The following is a 20,859-nucleotide window of genomic DNA, read 5'->3' on the forward strand; positions in this document are numbered from 1 at the left end:
CGTTCAGTCAGAAAATATCAAAATACTGCGGATATATTGTTAAGACACACTAATTACGCTTGCCACATACCAAGCTCTGTGAGCAATGAGTAAAGGGGGAGTCAATTAGCATTTCAAGGTTGAACATATTAACCGAATGTCAACGTGGCAACGTGCATTCGAACAGGGAATATGAAGATTATTAATTTTTATTTTATTTCAAACTATGGAAGGTATTTTCCTCATATGGAGTAATCGACACATTAAACTGCATCCAGTTGTTTGGAAACTGCGGATAGGACCTTCGAAATAGAGACATGTAAATCCGTCGTTAACTGTTTATATCCTCCACCATGAGGTGGACTCTTAATATACGGGTCTTTCAGAAGAAAATGAAATTCGAAATTACAGCAATTTCCGAAAAAAAATTTTGAAAATGTCAGCATAATTTAAAGGCAGATACATATAAAATTTTGAAAAACGATACATAAGGGACGTAATCCTCATTTTGTAGGCTTCTTCTTTTCCTCGAGAAAAACCAAAAAATTTGGAGGTCAATATCATGAAAAGTTTCCACCTGCAAATCAGTAAATTTAAAACTATGAAATTTTTCTCATCTACTTAGATAATTCCGGAGTTAAAAGTAGTGAACCGTGGCTTCAGCTATGTTAAAAATATACTATATGGGGTCTTCGATGGTTCTTTGGAGGTGTTGCAAACGGAATGACAAATTTCGTATATACTTGTTATACCCTATAATGGGTTGTATCGTTGTAATAAAGCTATGCTATGAAATTCAGTCCAAACTCCGAATTCAGTCGAAACTTTTTAGAATTTTTCAAAAACCGTATCTCCAATAAGATTCACATTTGAATTATCGCAATGAAAACAATAATGGTCAATCTTATTTGTTGTACAATCAGTAAATAGCCGAGTTAAATGGTCTTTTTTTGCAGATTCGTTATATGCCTTTTGGCAACGACATGTTGGGCCGACAATTCAGTTGAATCATCCGTAATGCCTGACGGCACACCTGTGGCTGCATTTGAAACATCCCATAAACGCCCTGGCGATTACGGTGATGACGGCTTCCAAACTGCTCATCGCATTTCCCATTACGATGTCGAAAATATGAATCTACTGCCAACCAAGGAGAAACCGGAACTTAATCCCGTGCTGAGCGCCCTCATCAACGAGGACGTTATGAAGAGCATCGAGGCCAAGAGAGCAATTGAGGAGGCTGAATTAGAAATTGTCAAATCTGAAATTGCTGCCGAGGAAGCTAGGAAGAAGGAGGAAATCGAAAAAGCCACAGAAATGCCCCTGACCGTGCTAACGACAATGGCACCCAGCAAGAAGGTAATACTCGATGCCGATGATGAGATCAACGTCGGTTTTGTCGACCAAGCCATAGCTTTAGATACAGCCGGTTCGGAAAATAACAAAAAGTCGCGCATTGAAATTAAAAAGGGTCCCAACGGCCAGGATTACGAATACGAATATGTCTACTACTACGAAGAGGAAGACGATGATAAGGAGAAGGACAAGGACAAGGAGGAAGAGGAGGCAGAATCCAGAGGTAAGTCTCGTTACACCAATATTGAGCGTAGCACCGCCGCTACTCCCAGCGACAACAGCTTGGTATCCGGCAAAGCCAAGGGTCGTTCTTCCAATGTTGAGGAAAGCATTGAGACCGAACGCCTACCCCTCAACACCCGTTTCCCCAGTCGTGGCAAGGCTGCCGATGTCGCTCCAACTCCTGCTATTGACTCAGTCGACTCTGCTGCCGAAAAGAAGAAAATAAGCGTCAAACGTCCCAGTTTGGAATTGGTGGACAGTGAAACATTCAACACCGATGAGAAGCAAGCCAAGGGCTCGCGCAATGCTGATGACACAAAGACCGCCATCGCCATTGAACAGGAAATGGCTGCAGCCCAAGCCACTAAGGATGCCGAAGAAGCCGAATCAGCTAAAACTAATTCCGAAACTGAAGATTCTATGATGGGTGCCGACGAGGACATTGAACAAACCACGCCAGCTATGGAGAAGGCCGCTTTCGATTTGTATGCCATTTTAGCCAATGAGAACAACAACATGGAAATGACCACAGACTCCGATATGGACATGGATGTGACCACAACATTGCCCGATACGACAGACATGTATGGCGAAGACATGATGACCACAATGGTAGAAGAAGAGCCTAGTACAACAACAACGACAACTACCACAACCACAACGCCTGAGCCCACCACCACCACTACAACAACTACTACCACCACCACAACAACTACCCCTGCACCATTGTTTGGCGGCAAGCGCGGCGGCCTTAACAGTCCCGGACGCAATCGTTTCAAGTTGAAATCAGGAGGTGCATCCACTACGACGACCACAACAGAAGCGCCATCTGCCGCTGAAGCCCCCAAAACAGGCAAAAGTAAGTATTCCCGGTAACGTTTTACTGTTTTTCTAATTGTCCACTGCATTCCTAGATCGTTTCTCGCGTCCCTCTATTGGTGGCCGCACTCGCCCTGGTGCTAGAACCACTGCTGCTCCGACTGTCGAAGAACATAACGAAGAAGAGGTGTCCGTGAAAGAAGTAAAACCAGTCAGTTCTGGATTTGGACGCAATAAGCGTAAGTTTACCGGTATTTACATAGGTGACTGTTCCCTCTGTGAAATCATCCTTCTCTCCCGACAGCTCGCAATCGTTTCAATCTTCGCGGCAGTACAACTACCTCAGCCCCAGCGGCTAAAGAAGATGATGGTGCCCAGGAAGAAACCGTAACCAGCACCACTGCACGCTCTGTTCGCGGTCGTCCCACACTGAATTTACGTGGACGCAGTCGCACTACCACCAGCAAGCCAGCGCCCTCCGAATCCGATGCCGCCAATGACAGTGAAAATACTGTAGATGAAAAGGCTGCCACACCAGTTGCCGCTCCCACAAAAGCATCGCGTTTCAACATTAACCGCTCCCCCGGTGGTCGCTTGCCAGGTCGCGGAAAACTCGCACGCACCACAACCGAAGCACCAGCAGCTGCCTCTGACGACTCTGCCGCCGACAGCAGCCACCACAACGATGTCAAGGGCGATGGGGAGGAGTCTGCCGATAAGCCAGCCGAAGAAAAACCATCTGCCAACATAGGTGGCCTCAATCGCCTAAAATCTCGCCCACGCATAGGTGGTATTCCAAAGACTGATGCTCTCAAGCCAAAAGCAGCTCCAGCTCCTCCACGCAAAGTCAATCCACTGCTTGCCAAGAAACGTGTGCTAAGCACTACAACGACAGGTATGAAATATGAAACAATCTAGCAAACTCCAATCGATCGCTCACATGTATTCTCTCGACTTCCACAGAGGCACCAGCTGAAGATGACGCCGCATCATCGGAGGACGGCGACTCCAATGAGGAGCATGCTGCCGATGTCAATGAAGAGCAGAAAGAAGAAGCTCCCGCAGAACCAGAAACCACAACAAAACAGCAGCCACGCGGCTTGGGTCTCTTGGGCCAGAGAAGGCCCCTGCGAAAACCAGGAACACTATTGTAAATAATCTCTCGCTCACACTGAGCACTCAAAACTATCAAATGCTCATGTCTAAAATACTTCTATTCTTACTTTTTGTGTATGTATGTATGTATGTATTTTTATATTATTAATTATGACCTCCTCCTGTCACTCCTCTCCGCGTCCTTGCCTTAAACACATTGCTCCCGCTCCGGGTGTTCCACTGAAGTAATCAGTGTGCCTGCCCTCTCGTTAAGCGATGTGGGGCATCAGAACCACGAACCTGGAGTTAGATATGATAATCTCTTAATTTGTTCTTTCCTCTCCAATCTAAATATTTGATTATTACGTTACGTTAAGTCGCTTAAATTAGGTACGAAATAGAATTCCCTAAATTGTCCATTATTTTGTTTTTTTTTTCGCCCCTTTCGATATATCACGTTATGCAAATATGTATGGGTAATCCGATATGTATTTGTCTTGTAAAAAGTTTGTTATAAAAATTATTTTGATTTATTAATTAAAAAATAAATAAAATACAAAATTATAATTATTGTGTAACTGAATGACTTAATTGGTTAATTGGAAGGGCGTTGCGGGCTTTTATGGGACCTGTCACTGTTGAGCCAGCCAGTAACCCAGTGATAGATTTTTAATTGTTTGTTCCATTAGTGCACACTGGACGAGCATTTGTATCGATTTGCAAAAATGCGTATTCCAATGAATGCGTATTCTGAGAAATACCATCTAATAAGGCTAAGGTAAAACTCGAATTATCGCAAAGTGTATACACTGTTTTCGTCCACTAAATTTCGTACGAGACTATATACCTATACATACATATTTCAATATAATGTCATCAATGTGCTGATGTTTTCAAAAATCTATATTTTACGAGTTGTTGTATAAAGTTAACAAACATTGTAGACATTCTTGTTAACTCACAATTTCCTAAAAGGACAAAGACATGCTTTCGAATTTATTTACAGCCGGATTTCTGTCCGACACCAGTTAAATTGACAGACTCGTAGTCTGTCAATTTCCTAAAAGAACAAAGACAAGCTTTCGAATTTATTTACAGCCCCATTTCTGTCCGACACCAGTTAAATTGACAGACTCGTAGTCTTCGTATTTAAACATATACATGTAAGTAAATCTACAATTATTTATGAGCATTGTTCAAATAATCGTAAAAAATTACATATTATCTTCTAGCATCGCCCACTGTGTTTAATGAACAATGAACATTGATTTAAAATACATTGCAAAATCGGTTAGAAATTAGGCTGGGTCGAATTTTGTTTACACTACCCAACGCTGACTTGAAGTATATAGAGCGCCATCATACAGTTATTTACTGGAATGTAAATTTGATGCCCCACCCTGTAGGAAATGTTCTAGTAAATCACTACTGACTTAAATTGACTTTGTCACCAATACTACTGACGAACTGTATCCCAGACGATACTTGTTATTGAGAATGAACTAGTTGCATGGTCAGTAGTAAGTCAGTAGTTTACAGATATAGACGCAACGTCACATATGTGGACATGGTCAGTAGTAAGTCAATAGTAGTCACATATGTTACTAGTAAATATTTGATCATTTATTTGGCTTCAATTTTTTCTTATCAAAATGTCTGTCCATTTGTAATAATAGAAAAATAAGCTCATGCTCAGTTGACTGTATACAAGTTGTTGAACCCACCCCACACTTCTTCAGGGCACTTACCTTAGGGATTGCGTATATAAAATTAGGTTCGGGAAAACAAATAGAAGCATAAAAACCTACCCAAATGTCCCTAAAAATGTCAGTTGTTAAGCACTGCTGATGAAGAAATTTAATTTAAATTTACTAACAAATGCAGAAATTATTTTAATATTCATTTCAATAGTGAAGAATGTCAAATAACAATTTATTTATGCACATTTTTGATTAAGCTAGCACATTACGGGCATATTATTTATTGTTTCCGTTTTGAATTTCAAATGGTGTTTTTCTTCTCAGAAATTAAACCAATTTTAACACAAAACATTGCATACTTTTAGGCAAATATTTTTGTCATCTTCAAATCAAAAAAAAAAAAATACTAAAATTATTGCCTTAAGATTCATATAACGTGTTAAGCCCTGTGATTAACTTAGTATATCAACAAAATATGGTGCTCAGGGCTAACGTATATAAGCTCTAAGTTTTCATAGTACACACACAGTTTCGACGATGTCCTTCGATACTTTGCAAAAATCAAAAACTCTACGAAAAATTCTGTGGTTTGTCGGCTTATGGACAGAGGACGATAAAGGCGCCTTGCCAGCGATGGTTAAATCTCTACTCATTCACGTTCCATTATCATTTACGTACACAATTCTTATGTGGATGGATGTGTATTTTAGTGCTGATCTAAATCAGGCTACAGACGTCTTATACGTAGCCCTTACCGAGACGGCACTGGTGGTGAAGATCATAAGCATATTGTATCACAGAAATATAGCTAGGCAAATGTTCGAGGAGTGGCGGAGTAGTGAACAATTTCGTTTGCATAGCGTGCAGGAGAAATGGATGTGGAGGCAGTCCTTCAGGACTTTTGGCATTGTGTCCTTCCTATACATTACATGTAGCTTCAGCGTCGTGGTCTATGCATTCGCAGCAGTCTTGTTTCTTAACACCTACCAGCTACCATTCCCCTATTGGACGCCATTTAATTGGAATCAACCGATTTATTACTGGTACGCCTACTTCTATGGGGCCTTGGCGACGCCACTGACCTGCATTTCCAACATCACCCTGGACATGTGGCAGTGCTACATCATGTTGCACTTGGCTGTCTGCTACAAACTAATTGCCATGCGCCTACAGCAACTGAATGGTAACCCCAAGGAGGCAAACAGGAACGTTACGAAGGACATAATTCGAATTGTACAATTCGAACAGAAAGTGAAGAGGTGCCGACTGATTTGTAATATAAATTCCATTATTCTGATTCCGTCCCTTCTTACAGAATGTCGAAGCAATGTGAAAGCATCGTTTCGTACCCAGTGTTGGCACAAATTTTACTGAGTGCATTGGTTCTTTGCTTCAGCCTTTATCGTCTGCAGAATGTCAACTTCTTTGACGATCCGGGCAAATTCGCATATCTCGTGCAGTATGCGGTATGTATGACATTCCAGATATTCCTTCCCTGTTACTATGCCAACAAATTGACGGTGGAATCCTTGCGACTTATGGACAGTGCCTACAACTGCAATTGGATGGAAATGGCATTGCCTGACCGGCGCATTATACTGCTGTATATGCAGTACTTGAATAGGCCAGTGGTTCTGAGAACGGGCAAATTCTTCGACATCGGATTACCCGTGTACACGAAGGTAGGCTAAATGTGAATGCACCACACTTTTGTATACACGTTGTCTCATTTCAGACCATGAACAATGCCTACAGTTTTTTCGCTTTGCTGCTCAACATGGACATGTAAAGAGGAACCAAGTAATTCATCTGTACACACACGCATACACATTAGTTAGGGTTTGTGTCTATGCTGCAGTGACTGATGACAGTAGCGGCAAAAATAACTGGTATATCTCTATAGCCTACACCACACTGATGCACATACAAAAAATAACTGATAAACTGATGAAATATATAGCAGGTATATCATTGATATACTATAGTTCCCACCCATTTAATATTTTTTGTGTTATTTTGAATTGTTTATCGAATAACTAAATTAGAATTTAATTGTAATAAAAAGTAAATGTAGCACAAACATCACTTTATTCATATGGACACTTTCGCAGTCACTTACACGACTTTCAGAGGCAAAATCAAACTTTAAATGTTAAATAAATCAAAAACAATTTATTTTTTTACAATTCTTCTTAATTCTTTTTTGTAGAACTTAAGGAGTACTATCAGTGGTAAAAAATTGAGAGCCTCCGGTTTTTAACTTCTAAGATAAAAGCCACAAAATTATGGTCACCCACGCGACTTCAAATGCGACATTTTTGATTTTGCAGTTTTTATTTCGGCAGTGTCTGTATTTATAGTCATTAAATTTGTATTTATGCTTATTTACTTTTCTGCCGTTACTTCGCGTATTTAAGCACAATTAATGACACAAATTCAACTCAAATTTGCCGGAAATGCCCATATTGCAATTGAAGAAGGTCATTCGAAAGAGAATTAAGCCAAGGATGTATAGTTATAACAATAATTGATCTGTTCCAGTATTCAAAAATTAGGGGAGAATCGAAAACAATTTCGCTTCATTACACGTTCGTGAGCAGAGCAAATATGTGTGTAAACTGGAAAGTTCAGCGTTAGTTACATACAAATTACGGCAACCAATAAATATACCTAAATAAGGAGTTTGCGATTGTAATTAGCAAAACGTCTGCATAGATCTTTGACGCTTTGACATACATATGCAATTTCATTGCAATAAACTTAACAAATAGTTATTAATACTATTGAGCTTACCAATATTTTTCCTTTAATTAAAAAAAAAACACTTTAATTATTTTTGTGACCTGAAATTATAGAAAGCTTACGGTAACACGAAATACTCATGAAAATTAAATCTAAAAAAAAAATAAAATGTAAACAAGCCTAATTTGAATTTGCCAACGTTCATCTAACTTGAGTGTAGAAAATGGGGGACTGTGCTGTTTTCTGAATAGAATAGGTATATATATATATATATATATATATATATATATATACATATATATCGTCATCATAAATGCGAACGGTTGCTACGTCCGTTTTACTAATTTTACGGGAGAAGCAAAAAACGTTATAAAATCTATAAAAATGGAGTAAGGCTGGCCGAATTTATTTTTTTGAAAAAAAAAAAAATAATTTATATGCGTTTTTAAAGATTTTATGTCAGTTGCGTCCTTTTGACATGATATTTTCTGAAACAAAAACATGTAAATACAACACAATTATAGTACAACAATGTGACTAATAATTATCTGAATGAGACTAAAATTTGTACAGCGTACCAAATTGAGTCTAGAATGACGTGTATTGAATTTTTTTGAAATCGGTTCGGTTGGATTAAGCCTAGAGTGATGTGTGTTAAGTTTCGTAAAAACGGTTCAGATCCTACACAAATTTTCGTCCTGCATTAAAGCCCCTATATCTTTTGATTTGCACGAAGTTTGGCATAGCGTACTCAAATGAGTCTAGAATGATGCTTGCTGAAAATCGGTTCAGATACACATTTTCGACCGATTTGATGTAAATGCTGAACTAAAGACATAAAATATTTCTCCGAAAGCGATAGAATTTTGAAGAGCGTACTTTATGGAGTCTAGAATACCGAGTATTGAGAAATACCTAATTATAGCTGATAAGTTAAAAAACTAAGAAAAGACTTAAAATACAGAATTTTGGGGGTACCGCTATATGGGGGCTACCGTAGAACATTGCCCGATATATCTCATTTTCAATACCAAACATCCCAGAAGTAACATTAATGTACGTTCAGAAATTCTATCTTCAATATTGCGAGCTTCAGCTTTATACCGGAGTGTATTTACGTCTGTTTGCATTAATAAAACATGCTATTGTAGTTATGTCCGTTTGAATTTCTTTAATAAGATCGCTGTTTTTCACATTAAATGTCTAAATTTTTGTTTGATTAAACGAACAATAATCAAACAAAAAGTCAATTTTGAATTTTTCTGTAGTTACGTCCGTTTGCATTGATGACGATATATATACGAAATAAGTACTCAAGGGAAAATAAAATTCTTGATGGTTAGAGAGCTGGTTTATCCAGACTTTAATTGAGTGCAAAATATTCAATTAACAGATCAATCATTTGTACGCTAATTAACAAGTTTTTGAAGACTGTTCACACATCGCCAACTCATATTGGAGAACTTCACGTCCCGAAGATTTTTTTTTATTAAAAGTACAATCTGAAATGATCCGACTGCATTCTCAAGTCAAATTTGAAACCGCTTAGATTTATTATTACATATATAAAGTATTTAGATGGCATATTCCATTGCAAAAGCCAAACACATACCAAACACGTAACATAATGGAATGGGGTTGTTTCTCGTTTATAAATTATGGATCGTTTCATGTAGCGTGATCTATGAAAAGTGGTGATGCTGCTCCATGCTAGGTAAGATATTTCTCAAATGTCTCTCGGTCAAAAACATACACTAAAAGTGTTTTCTGCAACAATTCAATTGAAGTTCTCCCATGTCCTGCTCAATTTACTGCTCTTAACCCAAACCAGAACCTGTTGGAGAACATTACTTCGAAGGTTAACCGAGAAACTTGACACAGCAAAGACGATTTATTTGTATCCGTAAAATAGCCTGGGAAGCAACATAGTTAGAAAAAAATTAATACTTTAAAATCCTCAATACTTAAAGGATGTACGAGTATTCTCCAGAATAAAGGATACGCAACGAAATGTTGATTTTTATAGTTTTTTTCTGTACTTTAATTTTAATCGTTAATCGGCCAATTATAGGTAAATGCGCAACACATGCATACAGATGTACATCCGAATGTGCATGTGTGTATGTCCAATCGACGTACCGTGTACTGGCCAACAAGTTGCACATGTTCCCTGTACTGTCGAGGTAGTCCGACCATGGCGCTTCTTAGTCTGGCAATGTTTTATGATCATCCCATGAATTTCATTGTTTACTTTTCATCTAAATCGCCGAGCGCCTTGATTTGCGTTCATTGTTCAGTGTGCAGTATTTTCCTTCGTATGTGCACGATTTCCTTCGAGGGAACGGCTGTTCGCTTTAAAGGATCGCTTGTATTTTGATAGAGCAAGTGTTTTCGTGCAACTATCACTTTCCACGCCGCTTACCTGGCAGCGTTTATCATGAGGACTTTATGACACCGATGTGAACATTCGCCGTACAGGTAGGCGATCATTCATTCGGGCATTCGAGTCCTTGGAATTTTCACGGAAACTTCGCACCTCGGCCATTGTTCTGTGCGGCGGTGCTGCACTCTGTTCATCAATTACTTTCCTCCCCGCAGCGATTTCAAGTGTTGTTTATTGTCCGACGTCATAGAGATTTTTACGCCTTCAAGAATTGGTACCGTCATAAAATTTTCAAGTGGTTATTAAGTAAAATCCATTGTAATCCTGGCTCTGCCATGATCCTGGTGTGTGTGCGTGCGGGTTGTGTGTTGTTGTTCCCACCATTCGGCCGTGCAGTGGACAATGGCCATATAACCATTTTATTATGTTGTCGCCCTGAATCTTTTGTCTTCTCAAGTGGTTCCATTTATTGCCTTCCACCCCAGGTTCTAAGTTGGATTTGTATTGCTGCTATTGCAATTTTAGTACGGCCATAACAACAACAGCGACAATCCGAGAACAGACCATCTGAAACAATGGCAGGGTGTTGAAGTTGTTGTTGCGGCCTGTTTAAAATAGTGTCATACCTAGAATTCCAGCCAACGACAGATTGTGATCCTACCAAACGCTTTGGTGTTGGTGTTATTGTTGTTGTTGTTCCCACTATGGTCGAGTGTGTGCTAGACTGCACGATTAACGCAGCCACTTGAGATTTTGCGTGTCACTCACAGCATGAGGAGGTGTGCAAATTGAAGAAAGGTGGAAATTCAGACGACATTGGAATTCCTTCGATTCGCATTAATGAAACTTCCGACGTCTATCATTGACATCCAATTGCAAATATCCAACTAATTTTAATCTTGCCAAAAGGAAGTCAAGTGTGATTGGAATTCCCCTTTTGTAGGATGTTGACTCGTGGACACTTGGATTTTTCCAGCGGCTTTAGGCGCAGTACTGAATGTTTACAAAACAAACAAAACAACTAGGGGAAATCCTCGATCGTAGTGATCGCTGAGCGAATATTATAGACAATTTCCCGTTTTAGCGCCATTCAAGGCGCCCTATCGCTGAATTGGGTTTATCCAATTTGATAGTTGTACTTCAGACAGTTTAACTAATAAACAAATCAAAATCTAAATGTACACTATTATTAAGATAGGTTCGTCAAAATGTTAAATTTTGTTCGAAGAAATAGAAATGTTGATTTTGAGAGTTTACCATTTTCAAACGGATGTTTTTAATTGCGAGCAACAGGGAACATCGCAAACAGTTTTAGTAAAATCAGTGCACCGTATGCGGACATTTGTTAGAAATGCAGGAAATCGCTTTAAGTTTATCCGGGCCGAACATTTGATAATCCCCTAAAGATGCAGTTATGACATAAATTACATATGATAAATGGAACTATTAAAAATGCTCTGGGTCCGCTAGTTTTGCATGTACATAAATGTTACGGAATCCCTACTTCAATTGCCATACAACTCAAACTACACAACATTAAATAACCAAAGGACTATCAATAACTTTCGATGTATATATCTCATTAAGGCAATCACAATATACCAACAAATAAAAAATGTGTCAGTCGGTGTTGCCGACAGATGTATACCTCCAGCTTTTCGTTTGCGGAGATTTACGGAATTACTATACACGCTTTATATAAGGTATATGTTTTTATCAAATAGTTGAGGGCACCAGAAGAATCTGAATTCCATAGAAATATATGTTTGAATTTTTGTGGGGGAGGTACCAGAAGGTGTGGATCGAAGGGTTCCACCTGGTATGGCAAAAGAATCACGATATGCAATGTTTAAATCAGATTGAACATTCCATTCGCTTAATATTGGATTTATAAAAATTTTAAATGTTGACCCTTTTTGGGGGGAGGTACTAGAAGGAATGCGCCAACAAGTCACATCTTCCAACAAAATACAGGCTTGGTTGTGAATTGATATTGGGTCTATATATATATATTGTTGTTTTAATTTTCGTCCGATTTACATGAAGCATAAGTACATAGATTTTTGTTTTGATTTTAGTTACATATTTGTTTACTTGAAGTGATGCAGTTCAATCCCAAACCCCTTTCTTTTTGGACTAAATCACATGTGTACCTCTCATGGCAACTCTGTCCCTCACAAATTTCAATATATTAGAGAGCCAATATTCTATGAGAAATGCATAATTGATCATTCTCTTATGAGGTTGGAGCTCTCTCTCACACATACACATCCACACTCACACATATACAATTGGGGAGCAGTCAGTTTGATATTCCATTTTATGGTTTTTGTTTTTCATGTGGCCTGTAGGCGACGCTGAGCGAGCACCACACTAGCTTCGCTTTTCATTGCTGAAGTATCAGACAATTATTAAGCAACAGACCAAACAAAAGCAACAACCGACTGACTGACTGAGCGAACGAGCGGATGGATAACTTGACCATAACTGAAAATAGTTCTCGATAAATAATTTTATTTGTGGGTTCTCAGTTCGCTCGAAAGCTTCGTAGAATAATGTCGTGAGTGTTTGAAGAATCAATTCGGACGTTTCGTTTCGTTTGCGTTTTCAGTGTGTGTAGAATCTAACTGAAAGGGGGACCACAATAAAAGAGAACAAAACAATATTCAACAAATGTGTAAGGCAAGGCAAACAGATCAGTCAGAAGTGAAAAGTAAAATACCAAATAATCGGAAAATTATATTGGCCTAATATGCATATCGTACCTATCTGAATAATGCTGAAGGAAAACAGCACCAACAACACATCGACTGCTTTCAGCCCATAACTCAAATTCGAACGATTGAGAAACACTATTTCAACAAAATGCTGAGGTCATTTAGGCTCGTCGAATCTCTTCTCTAAAGATAATACGTCTGCAAACAAGAAAAACGGTTACGCAGCACTTTGAGGTTGCGTCGTTCGATAGGTCGGACAGTCGGTTGGTCGGTAGCATTCTCAAACGTGGTAATATTCCAAATTTCGTTAATATGACATTTCTGTTTATCTTCAATTTCTTGCACCGATACAAAACAACAACTACAAACTATACGAGAGTATCACGGTACGGCCGACATTCGACACTCGCTCGATGTCGATGAAATCGTTGGCAGACAACAGTAAACGGCAGACGGTTTGAAAACAACATTCTTGCTACGAATATAAACGAACCACACTCATACGCACATACATACACACTGATATGCATAGATACACAAACACACACACGTAGTTGTGCATATAAACACCCGATTGTACGGGTAAAGTATCGCATGGATGAATTGAAATTTAAGATTTACTCACAGATTGTGTAGTGTGCTTTTAAGAAAAACAAAAAAAAAAGCTGTAGTTCTTTCAAGTCGACATATATGTGTACATATGTATATACAGTCGACTCCGTATTGCTGTTATCCATAATTTATTTATTTTTTTTGAAGTTCGGTAAATATGTTGTGGGTATTCCAACGCAGTCGAAACAGAATTTACATGATGCCTTACTTGTAAGAAATATCCTTAAGTGTGATTTACCAATAGGGGAGTTTATTAGAAGAATTCCTTTTAAATTCTATGCAGGAAATGAAGAGAAAATGATCCAAAAACTAGGGATGTATATATATATATATATGTACTGTATAAAAATTGAAATCGAAATATTGGTTTTAGACCCCATGTTTCTATGGACCAAATCCGTTTCAGACAATTGGAAGTCGATTTACAAATGCTCGACTGTCTGGCTGGTGCGCAAGATAACTCCAAAAGGAATTAAAACGGAAATTACATTAGAACGTCTTATCAGGTTAACCTACTTCATGAGGATTTATTTATTTGACATATATTCCATTGAATATATGTCAATTAAAACCCACTCGGTTAACGAAATACGGTACAATGTAAACGTACTATGTATAATCGATTTTATGAAATACTGCACAATGTAAACGTACTATAACCGATTTCAACAAAACTTTGCACATAGTAATATTTCTTCCCAAATCAAATCTAACTCGAAGATGTTTCAATTCGGTACCTCCCCAACAGAATGCGAACGAACGGAAGATACCAAAGGGTCAACATTTCAATATGTATTTATATATCCAATAATGGGCGAATGGAATGTCCGCTTTGATCCAAACTGTGGACATCGTAATTCAGTTCGAATATGGGGAAATCGGTCAACTCCTTTCGGTACATCCCTCACAAAATGGTCAAAATGGTGCTGAAGTTTAATTTTATAATATCATGCGGTTTAAAGCACACTTTGCACAACCTAATACTTTAATTTATAATGTTTGAAGATTGTACTTATCGGTCTACATCATTTTGTAGCTGCCCCACAAAGGGTCGATATTTTGAACATTTGTAAATATTATCTGTAGCGAACGGAATATTCAAATTTCATGTACATCATATTATTTTTATCCAGACTAAATCAAATCCATTGATGGGACCCATCGGTCTACTCCTCCTGCTACCTCCACCACAAAGGGTCAACATTTTCTTAATCCATAACTCTTAATCCATAATGTCCGATTTTACAAAACCGAGCACATCGTAATATTTCTTTAAGTCTAACATCAAATTGAAAAATGAAACCACTCCTTCTGGCACCTCCCTCAAAAAGCGTCAACATTTTCAAAATATTTTAATCCAATATCAAAGGCCCCCTCAGCCCCTCCGTCTGCTACCTTCCAGAATGTGCTTTGACTTTTGACATATTAATTTCTGCATTCACTAGGCCCACTGTTCCCTAATAGATACATGCACATACATACATTGTACATATGTACGTTGATCTTGGTATGTTGAATTAATTGGCTGGCTGACTTGCTGGCCGTATATTTTCTTCTCCATCTTAATTTTATTTTTATCCATATTCGCCATTAGTTGTATACGCAAGAGTAGTAGTCGGTCGTGTGGTCTTTGTGGCCTTGTCGCGATAAATGTAAACATTTAGCGAAACAATGTTGTTCGACGCAAGAAGCCAACAACAAGCATAACATCGTAAATAAAAAGAAACAGTATAGGTACCAACAAGAAAAAGAAGAATAGGAAGAGCGAATTCCATAACAAAAAACCTGATGCGTACAACTTCTACGTTTACTACGACACTACTAGTAATTCGATTCGAGACATGAAGGTGGGAGCGGTTGGGCGATCGGTGCGTACTGATGTTGGAATAGTGTTCTTCAGATATGAAGTAAGTCCAAGCACGTCTCACACAGTCGTTGGTTTCTCGCGGTCATGCGTGCCTTAGCAAAAACATTGATTCCGTACTCGTCGTCAGTCGTCACTCATGTCTGTTGTCTGTTGTTTTGTCTTTCATTTGATGGGCAGCCAGACATTTATATGTAAAAATCCATGTATAGAAATATTAATACAGTATACAAACACATATCCACACACATTAATGTGCGATCAGACATTAGACTGGCTCGTTATAATCATCCACAAAAATATTCATCACAACGAAAATGCTACTGACGGTGCCATTAAACCGCAATATTTCACATTTGCCAAAACACAAAATCGGGCAAAACTTAAATAGGTGAACAGGATGTACCTAAGGTTGTTCTCATGGCACATTCGCGACCCACTTTATTATACCCAGACCGATGTAAAAGAAAGAATCAACGATGACGCACATTCTAAAGATATGCCTTGCATATTCATCACAACCAAAATGCTACTGACGGTGCCATTAAACCGCAATATTTCACATTTGCCCAAACACAAAATCGGGCAAAACTTAAATAGGTGAACAGGATGTACCTAAGGTTGTTCTCATGGCACATTCGCGACCCACTTTATTATACCCAGACCGATGTAAAAGAAAGAATCAACGATGACGCACATTCTAAAGATATGCCTTGCATAGTAGGTCCAGATTCGTAAATGTTGTCAAGAATGTTTTTTATCGCTCTTCAAATGTGAGAACTCACGCCGCAAAGCCAATAGAATCAATCCGGTTTCGTTCTCTTTTTATTTTAATCTTTAAATAGCCGGTCAACTGAAAATATTTTGCTGCCAGACATTTCACCAGACCAAAACGATAAGGCTATAGTATTTTACGCAAAATGCATGCAATAAAAATTCAAATGCGTATATAGTATGTTCATTAGGGTTTTTTATATAACATTCATACATTATATATAACATCCACGAAAAGCAAGAAACATTATTCACAATTCACAATTTTGAAACAATGGCGTAAATTTGCAAGGAACCTTCTATGATTTTCACAACTAAAAAAATATGTGGGATACAAACGGTTATGTCAGGTCATGTCATTTGTGCTTGTAAACCTTGTATTTAATTAAATATATACATACAGTGTCCCCATTTTTTTTTTTTAAATTCTTATAAATTCTCATAAATAAAACAAAATTCAAATGATATTGGCGTGATTTTGCCATATCATTATGATATTATCTAATCTTTGGTATAAACTCATCAGAATATTATGAAATGATAGGAGGTTGTAAAAAAGTCATGACCCCAATGTTCATTTGTCTGTTTGCATCTGTACAAACTTTCGTTTAAATAGCCAAATGGGAATTCCTTTTCAAGACACAATTTGTTAAACTATTTTGTAGATACTATAATCTATATAATTTTTATATCATCCAACGTTTTGTACGAGAGCTAGACATTTACTCTTTCTAATACCGTTGGAATTTTCAGATTCCGATGTTTCAGTGAGGAGTTATCATGCCTGCCATCAGAAATAAGGAATTTTCTTTAATCGCAAGAAACAACAACAAAACAATAACAAAAAAATGTTGTAAATTATTTTTCTCCCCTTTTAAATCTTCAAATATTATATATGTGCAAAGTTATAAACCTTAACAAGCATTGGTATTGATTTACCAGCCCATTGCAAATCATGAACATGTAAAATCGAGAAGGGAAATATTATAAAAAAGCCTATTTTACATTTGGGAAGTTGTACCACGTACCAATATCGATAATGATAATATGAACTCAACTTTTTTCAAGAAAGTGGAGTTAATCGAATTGTGCATTGAACGCCTCAAATATGTGGAATATCATGTTTTCTTGAGCGAAGAACAAATCCATTAATTTCGAAAAGCAAAGCAATCGAAATTAAAACTATTCGATACCGTGGTAGTTTGATGGCTGTGGAATGCTGTGGCTCGGGAATGGTTTATGAATTGTAGGCAATAAAACTTCCATCAATCCATCCATCCATCCAACATACAATCCAGGCAAGCTAACACACTTGAACAAGAAAGGAAAACCTGTATGGCAAGAACCGGTACCTGTTTCTGTGGTATGCACGCTGCCAATGCCAGCCTCCATCTAACCAAACCAACTGCCGAACGGATCGAAAGTTTTATGTAATGCGTGTTTTGATGTTGTTGCCCGGCCAGATAAAAAATCTTTGGGATAGTCAGACAGACAAAGACGTAGCAAAAACAAACAAAAATATAAATGTTGTTGTCGTAATGTTTGAACGTTCGCCCAGCATCAGTTGTGTTTGCGATCCGGCGATCAAACACAGATACGCTATTTGAGCTGGCGATCTTGAAAACGCATTATTTATAAGATCGGAAAATATATTTTCAAGCGAATTCCTGAGCGACTAACAAAAGCAAAACGTTTATAGTCGTGAAACGAATTTTGATTTTGAAACACGAATACCCACTTATTCTCTGATCCATTCAAATGAAAAGGGAATGCTATTCTCTCTCACCAAATAATTGTAAGGTGCGAGAACAGAGAATCTCTAAGAAAAACATTGATTGCACTGTTCTACAGAATTATAAATAAATGCAAATGTTGATGGGGTGTTCGTATGTATGTATGTATATACATGCATATGTATATATTTGCATAAAACAAACAAATTGATTCTAAATGAATATAGATTCCAACCATATACCACGAACGTCCGAAATTGTGTTTTTCTTGCACTTATTTTATTTCGCACCAGCGGGTCTCACCGGCAACATCCATCAGCTTCAAAATTATGCGCCCCAATAAGAAATACTTACTACGAATGACCCCTTTTAATACACTCATTCGAGGTAGTGCCACTATTTTACCAAAAAATAATTCCATATGTTGAGGGTACCGATCGAGCGGCCCCACTCATCCAAGCCGATTCTTACTTTTTGTGTGTTGTAGCACAGTGTTCATATGATGTTGGAGAACATAGCGTCAATCTACTCATAGTTCGTATTTGGAACTGTCTGCCTGTTTGCCTGCCAGCCTGTATGTGTGTGTGTGTGTGTGCGCGAGTATCTGTGTTCAAACAACATGTTTGTAATTTGTCCGTCGACGTACACATCGCCCAGAATTTAACAACAACAACAACCCGAGAAGATTGTGCTGTGCACGGTGTGGTGTAGTTGTTGTTGCTGTTGGTTGTTCGCTGCGTTGGGCCATGTTAGACCAGACGGACAGACGATTTGTTGGTTATCTATATTCCGTCTGTCGCTCAGATCTTCTTGCTAGTGTGAGTTCAATTATCAAAGTGAGCAGTAGTACTTAGTAAAGTAGAAGAGCTCGTCCAAGCAACAACCAACATAGCACATCGATCTGCTGAGTGACGTGACGGTTTAAGAAGTCCGACAAATGCGATGATCGTAAAAACAAAACAAATTGAATAGACGGTCGCCGGTGCATTGTGACGTACGAGAATAAATTTGAAATAATTGATCACAACTATTTTTGGATTGAACACTAATCGACGAATGAATTTACTTCGAACGAACGGACGGACGAATGAAAACCAAAACAAAACCAAGTGTCAGCATTATAAATAGCCAAAATAGCCGCGTATATCCAATAAAAATTGTTATTTTTTAGTTATATTCAAGTGCTCGTTCTTTCCTTACTGCGAATACACACACACACACACGAACATATATACAAACAATTTTAATTCATCGGAATAATAACTTAGCAAACCGTTGTGTTTTTGAGTGAAGTAAACAACCGAAAAACGAAAATCCGAACATTCAAAACTGGACATACACGCGGATAATTCTCTATGATATTTTACCACAGCGTAGCATGTCAAATGATGAACACCACAGATTCGTTTCATTGAATTCTAATCTTACCTACTTGTGGAATTACTACAACGATCGACACCGCTCAGCCAACACGCCAAAGGATGAACGCATAAATGCACATGATGCCAACAATAATAACAACAGTCCAGCACTAGCAGTAGACACGATCACAAGTCCAGGATCGGACAATTTGTCACATCATTCCGAAAACGCGCATAACTTAAGACGATCCGATTCACAGTCATCCGAATCGACATCGATTGACATTTTAGACATTGAGGACCGCGGTGACAATATTATGTCACCGGTAAGCATTCCAGCCTCACGGACATCGCTATTCTCATCTGAAGCAAGATCAACATCGTTACCGCAGCACCTGCAGCAATCGCAAGCAATGGAGTTGACAACAGCCAGTGTCCCAACGGGATTTCCCCTAAATTACCAACAGTTGTACGCCAGCAATGCAGCCTTGTATGGGGCGCCGGTGATGTTTTCGGGGGCCTTGCATGCCGCCCACGCTTCTTACATGGCTGGGTTGCCAATGCACGCAGCTCTACCGCCAAACGAAACCTACCTAAAAGCCATACAGGCTGCGGCATGTGGAATATATAATCCCACAGGCCTTCCGCATCCCATCACTAATCCCAACCTAATGTCGTGCAAAACCAGCAATATCCACAATCCCGCGGCACAAATGATGGCGCTGGCGCCATCAGCTCCCGTAACAATGCCTCCCAAGTCACCACAATATGCCGCCACAAATGACAACCACACCAATAAATCGGAAACCGAACACATCCAGACGGCGGCATCGATAAATAGTCCCGGGCCCGTAAGGTTAGGTCATACCAGCTCAACAAACGGCACCTATCTGAATGAGAAAGTGAATGAGTCCAACGCCGATGCAGCAAATGATTCTCACTTCAAGGTGCCAAACGGTAAAGAGGGATCACTAAAACACCGTCTTCTCAAACCTTCAAGCTGTGAAGGCTCCGATGTCAGTAAAACGCCTGTCATGAGGTAAGTCCAAATAGACCAATTTCTCAAACTATGCAAATATTAATCCTCACAACCGTCTTATGATTAGGACCTACACCACCACCTCAAACTTTAAGAAGGGTACCTACATTGAACTGGCCAATGGTGCTCTTAGGCGAGTGGAAGATATGCGTACCGAAGACTTCATACAATGTGCCGATCGTAGCCCACAACACCAACTTGCCGAGTCGACGGTGGTCAAAATTAACCCTTCGTCCCAACTTTCGACGGCAGTTATAACATTCAGTTATGATAGGAACCGTTCAAGGGTAAGGACCACTTATTCCCAACCACATTCCAAAGACACCAAACTAAGTACTTTTTTCATTTCTTCAGGTTGACATGGAAGTTTCTGTAGATCATCCCTTTTTCGTGTATGGCCAAGGTTGGGCGTCCTGCAATCCAGAAATGTCCATGAAGGTGTTCGGTCTAAAGTGCCAGCGCC

General features: G+C 38.8%; 2 protein-coding genes across 2 annotated transcripts; both read left to right on the top strand.

The window, feature by feature from the left end:
- Positions 1-996: 996 nt before the first annotated feature.
- Positions 997-3,562, top strand: LOC133332263 (myb-like protein X). Its single transcript, XM_061540647.1, has 4 exons — positions 997-2,416; positions 2,472-2,615; positions 2,681-3,271; positions 3,340-3,562. The coding sequence occupies exons 1-4, from the start codon at positions 997-999 to the stop codon at positions 3,528-3,530; spliced, it is 2,346 nt and encodes a 781-aa protein (XP_061396631.1). The 3' UTR covers positions 3,531-3,562.
- Positions 3,563-5,708: 2,146 nt separating this feature from the next.
- LOC133332264 (odorant receptor 94a-like) lies at positions 5,709-6,960 on the top strand. The gene is made up of 3 exons (XM_061540648.1): positions 5,709-6,430; positions 6,487-6,853; positions 6,907-6,960. The coding sequence occupies exons 1-3, from the start codon at positions 5,709-5,711 to the stop codon at positions 6,958-6,960; spliced, it is 1,143 nt and encodes a 380-aa protein (XP_061396632.1).
- Positions 6,961-20,859: the final 13,899 nt, after the last annotated feature.

Source organism: Musca vetustissima, unplaced genomic scaffold, assembly GCF_032173495.1.
Source record: "Musca vetustissima isolate MV318-11 ecotype Yass unplaced genomic scaffold, APGP_CSIRO_Mvet_v1 utg25509, whole genome shotgun sequence".
Lineage (NCBI taxonomy): Eukaryota > Metazoa > Arthropoda > Insecta > Diptera > Muscidae > Musca > Musca vetustissima.

Excerpts from the sequence above, each read along its gene's own strand:
- LOC133332263 (XM_061540647.1), top strand. The coding sequence starts at position 997 with ATGCCTGACGGCACACCTGTGGCTGCATTTGAAACATCCCATAAACGC. Across the intron at positions 2,616-2,680 it reads TGGATTTGGACGCAATAAGC|CTCGCAATCGTTTCAATCTT; the intron begins GTAAGTTTACCG and ends CTCTCCCGACAG. Across the intron at positions 3,272-3,339 it reads GCTAAGCACTACAACGACAG|AGGCACCAGCTGAAGATGAC; the intron begins GTATGAAATATG and ends CGACTTCCACAG.
- LOC133332264 (XM_061540648.1), top strand. The coding sequence starts at position 5,709 with ATGTCCTTCGATACTTTGCAAAAATCAAAAACTCTACGAAAAATTCTG. Across the intron at positions 6,431-6,486 it reads TTCGAACAGAAAGTGAAGAG|AATGTCGAAGCAATGTGAAA; the intron begins GTGCCGACTGAT and ends CCCTTCTTACAG. Across the intron at positions 6,854-6,906 it reads GATTACCCGTGTACACGAAG|ACCATGAACAATGCCTACAG; the intron begins GTAGGCTAAATG and ends GTCTCATTTCAG.